Source organism: Rhyacophila brunnea, unplaced genomic scaffold (assembly GCF_057557595.1).
Source record: "Rhyacophila brunnea isolate RB1 unplaced genomic scaffold, BYU_Rbru_1.0 scaffold_9, whole genome shotgun sequence".
NCBI lineage: Eukaryota > Metazoa > Arthropoda > Insecta > Trichoptera > Rhyacophilidae > Rhyacophila > Rhyacophila brunnea.
Genome location: NW_028233361.1, coordinates 38195742 through 38205278, shown reverse-complemented (window position 1 = coordinate 38205278; position 9537 = coordinate 38195742). Strand labels below are relative to the sequence as shown.

Below are 9537 nucleotides of genomic sequence, written 5' to 3'. Positions count from 1 at the left end.
TCAATAACTATGATAAAAATGCCTATAACTTTGCCTTACATAATAGTATATTATGAAGTATGTGTTTGTTTCTCAGTACTCAATTATTTATTTTAATTAAAACAAATTAATTCGTAGAAGCTTTATAATTTTGCAATGATTTGTAACTTAAATAATTATAACATTATAATAAACGATTCAGTTTTATAATAAACAAATCTTCATCTTAATTAAGGAAAATAAGAAGTGAAATAACTTTTTCACATTCTACAAGTTAATAGTAACCAAGTAAACTCTTGGATTCACTTTCATTAAATTTTCGCAAAAAAAGTTCCAACACCCATTTGGCCTCCACCCAAGTTAATCTGGTGTCCAAAAATGGCCGGACCATTCCTGTCGCCTCTGCCTGGGGAACTCCTGACGGAGTACATGTTCGGGAGACGGCGACAGAGGAGAAATAGAACCACGTTCACTCCTCAGCAACTGCACGAGCTGGAAGCACTATTTCACAAGACACACTATCCTGACGTCTTTCTCAGAGAGGAAGTCGCGCTGAGGATCAGTTTATCGGAAGCCAGGGTCCAGGTAATGACGAAACTATGTTTAATGTTGTTGCAATGTCTAGAAGTGCGTAGTATTGTCCTATGAAACTTAGGTACTGACTAAGGGCGGTATATTCTGGGAGAAGAGACAAATTGTTATCCATTTTTAGATAATTTTCAGTGGGCGCAATCATTTTGGCGACCTTCGTAGTCCAACGCGTAAGGAACTGTTCATGTACAGAGGACTCCGTGTTCGATTCCCAGTGAGGTCACAATATATCTATCTATGTTGTATTCTCAGGCCTGGGTGTTTCTATGATTATTTCATAGTACTACTGTAATTAACTGTGTTCTTTGGTATTTAATATTATTTTTTGTCTGTGGTATAACTTTATTATTTGCTCATCGAATACCTACAACAAATTTTATATTCTGATCGGTTTGAAAAATTGGGATTTCCTTGATACCATGGCCGACTATAGTCAAGTCTTGACACTGAATTGCGAGTTAGGATGGTAGTGCTAGTTATTGATGATTTTTTAATGCAATGCGGTAACTTGTTCGCAGTAAATAGTGATTTTCGATGGAATATTTCGTTCAAATTCATTAATGTAACACCATCTTATAACAGTCATAATTTTCATCAAAAAAATACCATATTGCAATTGAAAAATAAGAAAAAACTGACACTACGATCGAAATTCACAGCTTCATGTCCCGGCCTGGATATAGTCGGCCTTTCTTCGGTATGACGTTGAAAAAAGAGATATAATGATGCTCCGAGGCTAGCAGTGCTATAAAACGTGCGGCTTTTAGCTGAGTCGCACACCTAAACTCGTCTTGACTGCAACACGTCGAATATATCGATTTGATTTTGTTGATATTCACAACATATTACGTAATTTATGTTGTACCTCTGCATACAGATCGAGTGCGACATTTTCGTTTGAAAAAACAACTGGTGTTGCAAGCAACAAAAATATCACCCGATATAAGTATAATATCAAAATGTCGCACCGAGCACAGGAGCTGCTTTTTAATTCATTTCGGCTAGCCACGTGACGTCACTGTCAGTGGCATGGTCTTGTCTATGCGCATGGAAGAAAGTTGCAACATTTTGATCTATGACTATATCTCAGTTGAGACTATTTTCAATGTGCGACTGATGTCGGTTGTGGGTCAGAATCCTACATCTATGTAAGTTAAACACGCATATTATTTTGTTTTTAATCTGTATGTATTTTTAGATAGATAGCATTAAACCATGAATTGAAATCTAATTCACATCGAGGAATTCGGTAACAAATTCGCGTAAACCAATACCTATCTAAAGATACGTTCATACTTTATAGTCCATAGTATCATTATTTATTCTTCTTTTCGTGTCGTCTTCTATCGAGCGTTGGCGACCAAATTGCGGTACCTACGCCCCAACTGAACCACTTATAGAATCTCCACATCCAAGAGAATCTCCTTCTAACTACGCTTATTCTGGCCTCTACATTTCCTTACATCATGTGTTAGAGTAAATAATATTAATCTGTCATTATGGTAAATATCGCCGAAGTATGCAAATTCTCAGTGATTGATAGTAACCATAGGTTTTTTATTGATTCGTCTTAAAACGACATTCCTCAGTCCTCATTGGTAAACAACCTAGGTTTATGGTACACCGATGCTACGTCTGGAAAGCTTTCAGTCTTATTATGGTCTTTTTTAATTCCAGATTTTGATTTCTTTCTACGGGTATAATGTAACACCTGGTCGCAGGACATATGTCTTGAATGTAAAAGAGATTTTTTTTTTCAAAAGTGCTTATCGCCATCTCTTGATTGTATTGTTTATCTTCTTCTTCTTCTTCTGCCATATCCGCCCCTTAGTCGGATCATATGGACACCACGCGGCGCCTCCAAGTATCTCTGATCCAGGTCAAACCAGCATCCCGTAGCTCCGAAGTATACACTCTATAAATAGTATTTAGCAGCCTTCCAAGATGCCAGAATCCGGTAGGCTTAAAGAACAGGCAAGCCAGGATGAGGTTCTCCTCTGGCATCCGCAACACGTGGCCGAGCCAGGTCCAACGTCGCCTCTTCACTCTCAGCGTATTGAGAGGCTGCTTGGTGCAATTGTTTATACGTATTCATTTATTTTTTTGGTTATAAGATTATAACCAATAAAAACATCATAGATGATTATCATATATTGTGTTTTTCTTAACAATCCAGGTATGGTTTCAAAATCGTCGCGCCAAATGGAGGAAGCAGGCGAGACTTCAGCTGCTTCAAGATGCCTGGAGAATGCGATGTCTTGGATTAGCCACACCTCCTGTGTTCATGGGTAAGCGTGCGCAATCAACTGTTCAGTGTCCTTGACATTTTATATATATGTAATTAGGTACTTAATACAAGCTCTTGCAGTTAGTAACCTGGAAGATTCCATTTACTATGCCAGAAACCATGCGCTGAATAATGTGGTAGGTTATGGAGAACCCCACTATCAAATTCATAAAATGGGCAAAGGGTTGGTATTCAATTCGAAAACGTAACATATAAGAAATAAATATGGGTGGTTGGTTCACAATAATTATGGATCAAGTCCAATTTTCATAAAATTCGATTTTTTTATTTCAGTCGCTAGATAAAACAGATTTCTACATTGTGGGTTAATATCACAATTGTAGCTCTACAATTTTCCGCATAAATAGCAAACTAGTATTGATAAGACATAAAATTGAATGTGAATCATGTCCATTTTGACAGTTCCTTCAGCAGTATAAAGAGGTATTCGCTAACATTAATTTGCTAATATTAATAAAGCCTGAATATATTTTATGTTTCGACTATTTATTCAAAAAGATTCATGTACTATCAAAATATGGTAAATATATACAGTGAAAACATTCCTGAATTTTACAAAAGGAGTTTTAACCTTAGGTCCAAATATCTCAGGATCCATTTTGATGGATTTGATCCATAATTATTGTGAACCACCCATATTATGAACATAAAAAAATATTTCATGTCGTATTAATTAATGGTACCTACGATAAAAAGTAATTATATCCAACCATTTTCGCACCAAGAGTTGCTTTGATTAGTTAAACCCCGTTGATGGACATACTCTTTTTTACAAGCTCCTAAAAACAGTCAATAAACACATGAAACACTGCGTAAGTAGTCACAGAAGATTGCAATTTCAATGGATAAAAGCTTAATGAGTCTTCGTAAAATCACAGAACAATATTTTTTAGGGACTTGTAAAATGAAGGCTCCTTGCGATAACAGCGCAAAACGTCACATTGATTTTGCATTGCGCTTAGTCTTGGAACATGCAAGTGGTGGTTTTATCAATAAGTATGTAAAGTGTCAAAGAGACATAAAACATGTTTTTACATAGGTAGAGATCGGTGTTGTTTGGGCAAAATGTTAAATTTACAAGAGAGCAATTTATTTTATGCTTTGAATTGCCTACATAAATCTCGGTTCATTTATTTGTCTAACATTGAGAAATCATTTTAAAATAAATAACTGAAGAAGAATATGACTATACTTAATTAGATTGTCAATTATTCCATTAATTAAGGAAATAATTTATTTATTTATTTAAGAATACAAAACATTGTGGACATAACAAATCTAAATTCAAGACGTACACAACATGAGATTTACATTATAAGTCAAACATTATCCTCACAAGAGAGAAGAGAATATAGAAAAAGAAATATATATATATATATATAATAACAATAATAATAACAAAAAAAAAAATAATCAAAACATACTTAAGTACAATTTAATACAGAAAAATATAATTTTTGAGAACGAAAAATATACAATTTTATACAGAAAAATACAGTTTCAAAAATAAAATGCAAAGTACATCATTGAAAATGTCTATGTCTTTAGGGAGCGCATTTACTAGTCTTGCACCCCTCGCTAATGGTGCCTGATAGGCTTGACACGAGGAAACGGTTCCAATCCAGAATAAATCATGACTGCGACCACGTAGGTAATTGACAGGCACTTATTATCAGTGATCAAACTATGATAAGTTCATTGGTCATGTTTTGAACAAACTAACCGCTGCGTTTGTTCACATATGCATTTCAATTGATAACATATTATTACCAAATGGAAGATAATACTATGATGAGCCAATTTTTACTCTTAACATAAAATTATCAAGTAGTTATCAGGTTATGCCAAAATAACACCGAAAAAATCGTTGATTAAACTGTTTTCATACTGTGATATTAGGATGTAAGGTAATTTACGGGGGATGGCATGGAACTGGACATAGTCAAGATTCGAGGTATAGGTAATTGATAATGAGTACTTCATTGGCGGTTTGAAAAAAGTAAGACACCCGACAGGATCGAACCTGCATCTCTTGGGTTTACGCCCTGTGCGCATTGTCCACTATGTTACTAGGTGACATACTAATTACGAAAAATTTTAACTATTGGCCCTTAATACCTGCTCATCAGCGCTCTTCCAAATCAAGCTACTATTGCTACTATAAAATGAAGCTACTAAAAATAAGATTTTTTCTATTGGTTATAAAATATTTTCTCATGAGTGTTTTTCAAAATTATGTATGTTCAATAATTAGAGTGCTACATCATAAATCATGCGAATTATTTGTTGAATAAAAGAAATAGTTAATTAAAAATTATTAGCAAGTTCGAGTAAGTTACAGCATAAAATATTGGAAAGATCCGTGACGTCGGTTAGTAATTAAAGTATTAGGTACCTATTTTGATTTAATAAACAAAAACCGATTGCCAATAGTAGCTTGATTTGGGAGAAAGTTTTCTCAGAAGTGTTTTTCAAAATTATGTATGTTCAATAATTAGAATGGTACATTCTTAAATCTTTTGAATTATTCGTTGAATAAAATAAATAGTTATGAAAAACATTTATTTTTATTCTAATTAACATCAAAGCACGTTAATATTATGGTAATTATACGTTATGCATTGATTTTTAACTAATTGGTGGACTTCGCATCTTGCTAAAACGGCACCAATTATCTCAAATAAAATCAAACAGGTCTGCATTCAATTGGTCAATTAATCACAATAAAATTATAATAGTACATCGATATATTATTACGATGGTAACACTACGTATTAAATAATCATTTCGTACTATTGTCGCAGAGAAGCTTCATTTTACATAATCACAAAAAAATATTATTATTATACATTATTTGTAACATAACTATATATTATTATAATTAAATTTATAATAATTATCAAATCAAATCCAGGACAGTGGCTTCGATGCATCAAGATCCTCAATCATCTATGGCAGCGCTGTCTAACTTCTTTTAGGCCGCGGGCCATTTTTTCTTTAGCAAACATTTCGGGGCCAAAGAGGATAGGTAAATGAAAAGTCAGTTGATGTCAATTCAAGAGCTATTTTTTTATACAAAAAATCAAAGGTAACACATCTAGAAATAATAAAAACTATACCTAATAGGTATTATTCAGTTATTTAATTACTTATTTTTTTTTGTAATTTTTTTTATTCATCATAAATTAATTACGTTTACAAAAAAAAGATTATACTTATAATTATGTACTTATAAGTTATTTTAGCATTGTGGCAAGCCCTCCGCATGAGCCGATTTTAGTGAGTAATGTTTTACCAAGTGCATAGCCAACACGCCAGTGTTGCCATAATATAATTTATAAAAACATCGCTTGTAAAATTATAACATTGGAATAAATATTCGATATCTGGCAACACTACGACGCGCACACTGTCACACATATTTTCAAATAACCCAGGAAAGGGTTACGGAGGAAGCGTGAAGGGGGCGAGGCAAGTGCGTGAAAAGGTTCGTCATATTTTGAAGGACAAACACTTGCAATAGCTCTATCTATATTTTTCTATAATCTAAGCATTGTGGCCTTAGTTGTTGAGCAACAATTTCTTTTATGTCAATATTAACATTTCTTGTGGCAAGTCTAATTATATTTTCAAGTGTGGAGTCCTGCAAGCTAAATCAAAATTTGCTGTCAAATCTTTATCGATACAAACTTCTACGAGAAAAAGATGAATTTCTTTTCGAAGTGTAAAAAATCTGTTCAAGCACTTTCCAGTGCTTAACCAGCGAATATTACTGTGTAAAAGCAGATCACCATACTCAGCTTGCAGTTCGTACAAAAAAGTTTTAAATTTTTGGTGTGTAAGAAAATATTTAGTATTATAATGAAATGTTTTCATATTTTAATGTATGATGGGTAATTGTGTCGCTGAGTTTCAAAACCCGCTATAACACTTTTTCATTATGTTGAGAAAATCAACAAAAACTTTTTGAACTTAAAAGGTTTTTGAATGTTTCAGAAGTGTTATAGCGGGTTTTGATAGACACATTGATTTTGTTTCATAAATGACAGTCAATCGTAGCGGCTTTTGAAAGAGGCGATAAAATTTTCATGTAGAGATTTTAATAACGAATCCAACGATGTATATATCTTAATTATTTCAAAAAAGTGTTTAGCGGATTTTGAAACTCAGCGACACAATTCTGAAAAAAAAAATATTTTCTTTCACCGGACATTTCACGTCAAATATTAATTCTGACAAAGTTTTGCTCCCCAATATTTGATAAAAAATTTGCTGTACAGCTCGCGGGCCGCAAAATTTTTTTGGCGGACCGCCAGTTGGACAGCGCTGATCTATGTGATCTCTCTTTTACTTGAAATATCAAATATTAAATTGTTATTTAATCTGCCAGCATTTTTATGAACATAAAACAAATCAATCTGTTGGGATAATTCAGCCGGTAATCATCTAGTTATCCAGACGTCACTTGGTGACGCCAAATGGTCCTAGAACCTATTTCTTGTCGTTCTTCTTGCAATATTCAAGAGCAAAATTCATTGTTTCAAGGAGTTCTTTCAATGACTGTATTTTATTATGGTAATTTTATCTGTTTCTTATAAAAAATTTTGTTAAGATAATATGAATATGAATATGCAAGATTCTTGAATACCTCGTCAGATATCAAGAACTTTCGAAGAAAATGAAAAACACATGTTAAAATATTGATCGTTTTTTCAGGAAGACCAGGTCAGATGAGTCCACCCGAATCACTTTCGAGTCAAGAAAAGCGTAGCCAAGACGATGGAGCGTCGTCTGCGAGCGGTATGTCACCAGCGAGTGGCAGAGAAGCTTATCTTTCTATGATTCCTCAGAGTCATTCTCCATCAAACTCAAAATACTCCGAAGACAAATCCACAACACAGAATGGCCAACAACATGACAATAGAAATGACATCCACAACAAAGCTAATAGCTTCTCCTTGAGTGGTATTTTGTCAAGAACTGAGCAGAACTGCATGAGTCCTGCACCAACAGACTTGACAATTATGGGACAAAAGCCTTTTCACAATGCCTTTGACAGATACAATAGCATTTGTGATAATAGCAGTGGAAATTCTGATGATGACAGTGATACAGAAATTGATCTCACCTCCCACGGAGGAAAAGACGACGAGTCTGGACTGTACCAAAGTGGATTCCCTGATACAACTAGGCAAGGCCCAGTTTTGAACGAGATGGTCCCAAACGATTTAAGTATGAACTGTTCGAAGAATAATTGTGATGGTTAGGCTGATATTTGTACGTTATCTACCGTAAAGTTAAAAACATTTTATCAGATATTTAATCTTCTTCTTCGGTTTGGTAGTCCTAATTCCTAAGAGTCACAAGGTAGTTTTCTATCATGATATAATTTTTACATATTTGATCTAAAAAAGTCGTAAACACGTCAAGAAAACGGTTCAAGCACAAGAAAGCTGGTGTTTTACCCCGTTTACACGTACATGGATAAACTGTGCACAGTAAGAAAATGTATGAGGAAACATGTATTATCCTGCAGTTGGCAAGATTTCGTGCATGAACCAAACAAGTTTGGAAGTTTCTGAATTGTTCTGATTTTTTATGTGCAAGTAGGATCTGCGCCTGCGCAGCAGAACGATAATGGGGAACCTGCCGGTAAAAAAAATGAACTACTTACTTATTTTGAGATAAACCGATTATACGTCCTGTCAAAATAGTACTATAAAATGACAACATCGCGTCTCGCTTAATCTTGAAGAATGAGATTGGAGAGACAGTCAGCACTTTTACGTGTAACCAGTTATTGTCACGATATTTTAAAATAAGCACTATTGCCGACAGTAAATCCATGCACGCGTACAGGCGCTATAATAAGAAGTGATAATTATTAAGATAATGTTGGAGCACATCGAATGAAGCACTTTGTTTGGTTACGCAAATTCAGATCAAAATTGAAAACGTCGTCGAAGTGACTTGACTGGGTAGATAGTGAGGGGTCTAGGACGATTTGGCACCGGACAACTGGACGCCACGGAATTCGAAAATAAATAGACGTTAGGTACTTTAAAAAAATATTCAATATTATTATTTATATTTCAATGATTATATTATGATTTAATAGTTGGTGAGAATGTAAATATGCAGACGTAAACAATGATTTAATCGTGCATATGTTTAAGTTCCAACGAAAAAAGAGTTTTTTATTTTATATAAAGCCTTAGGCATGGTATTTCTCAATCCGCGATAAAGAATACATTATGTTAAGAGTAAAATGAATTCAAACTACTAAGAAGTAGACAGAAACTGATTAAAATACCTCGTCTACACGTGTCTACGACATTGCGGCATCCAATTGTCCGGAGGCCAGTCGTCCCATTCCCTTAGTGAGTGACTCCTTCTGAAATTCATCAATCTTATATATAATAAGGTACCAACATGAAAGAAAATAATTCTTGAAGATCTTTATTTTGGACTCTTACTAAGCATACTCCTTTGGAGCGTAGTTTAAATCTACTAGACTAGCCATATATCTACCTAAAATTAAGCTATTCGATAGAAATTATACTCTGCAACATTAAAAGTATTTTCTTAGAAGATTGCAACAGATTAATTCCAAATAAGTTAATCAATTTTATGTTGAAATGGGAAGCTATCTATTTAAT

The 9537-nt window shown here is 34.0% G+C and overlaps 1 protein-coding gene across 1 annotated transcript; it reads left to right on the top strand.

The window, feature by feature from the left end:
- The first annotated feature begins 357 nt into the window (after nucleotides 1–357).
- On the top strand, nucleotides 358–8145 carry LOC147063604 (uncharacterized). The gene is made up of 3 exons (XM_085959428.1): nucleotides 358–564; nucleotides 2747–2858; nucleotides 7595–8145. Exons 1-3 carry the CDS (start codon nucleotides 358–360, stop codon nucleotides 8143–8145), a joined length of 870 nt encoding a protein of 289 aa, XP_085815554.1.
- Nucleotides 8146–9537: the final 1392 nt, after the last annotated feature.

Bases quoted from the DNA above. Each gene is read 5' to 3' on its own strand.
- LOC147063604 (XM_085959428.1), top strand. From the start codon at position 358: ATGGCCGGACCATTCCTGTCGCCTCTGCCTGGGGAACTCCTGACGGAG. The intron at 565-2,746 runs GTAATGACGAAA...TTAACAATCCAG, and splicing joins TATCGGAAGCCAGGGTCCAG to GTATGGTTTCAAAATCGTCG. The intron at 2,859-7,594 runs GTAAGCGTGCGC...TCGTTTTTTCAG, and splicing joins CACACCTCCTGTGTTCATGG to GAAGACCAGGTCAGATGAGT.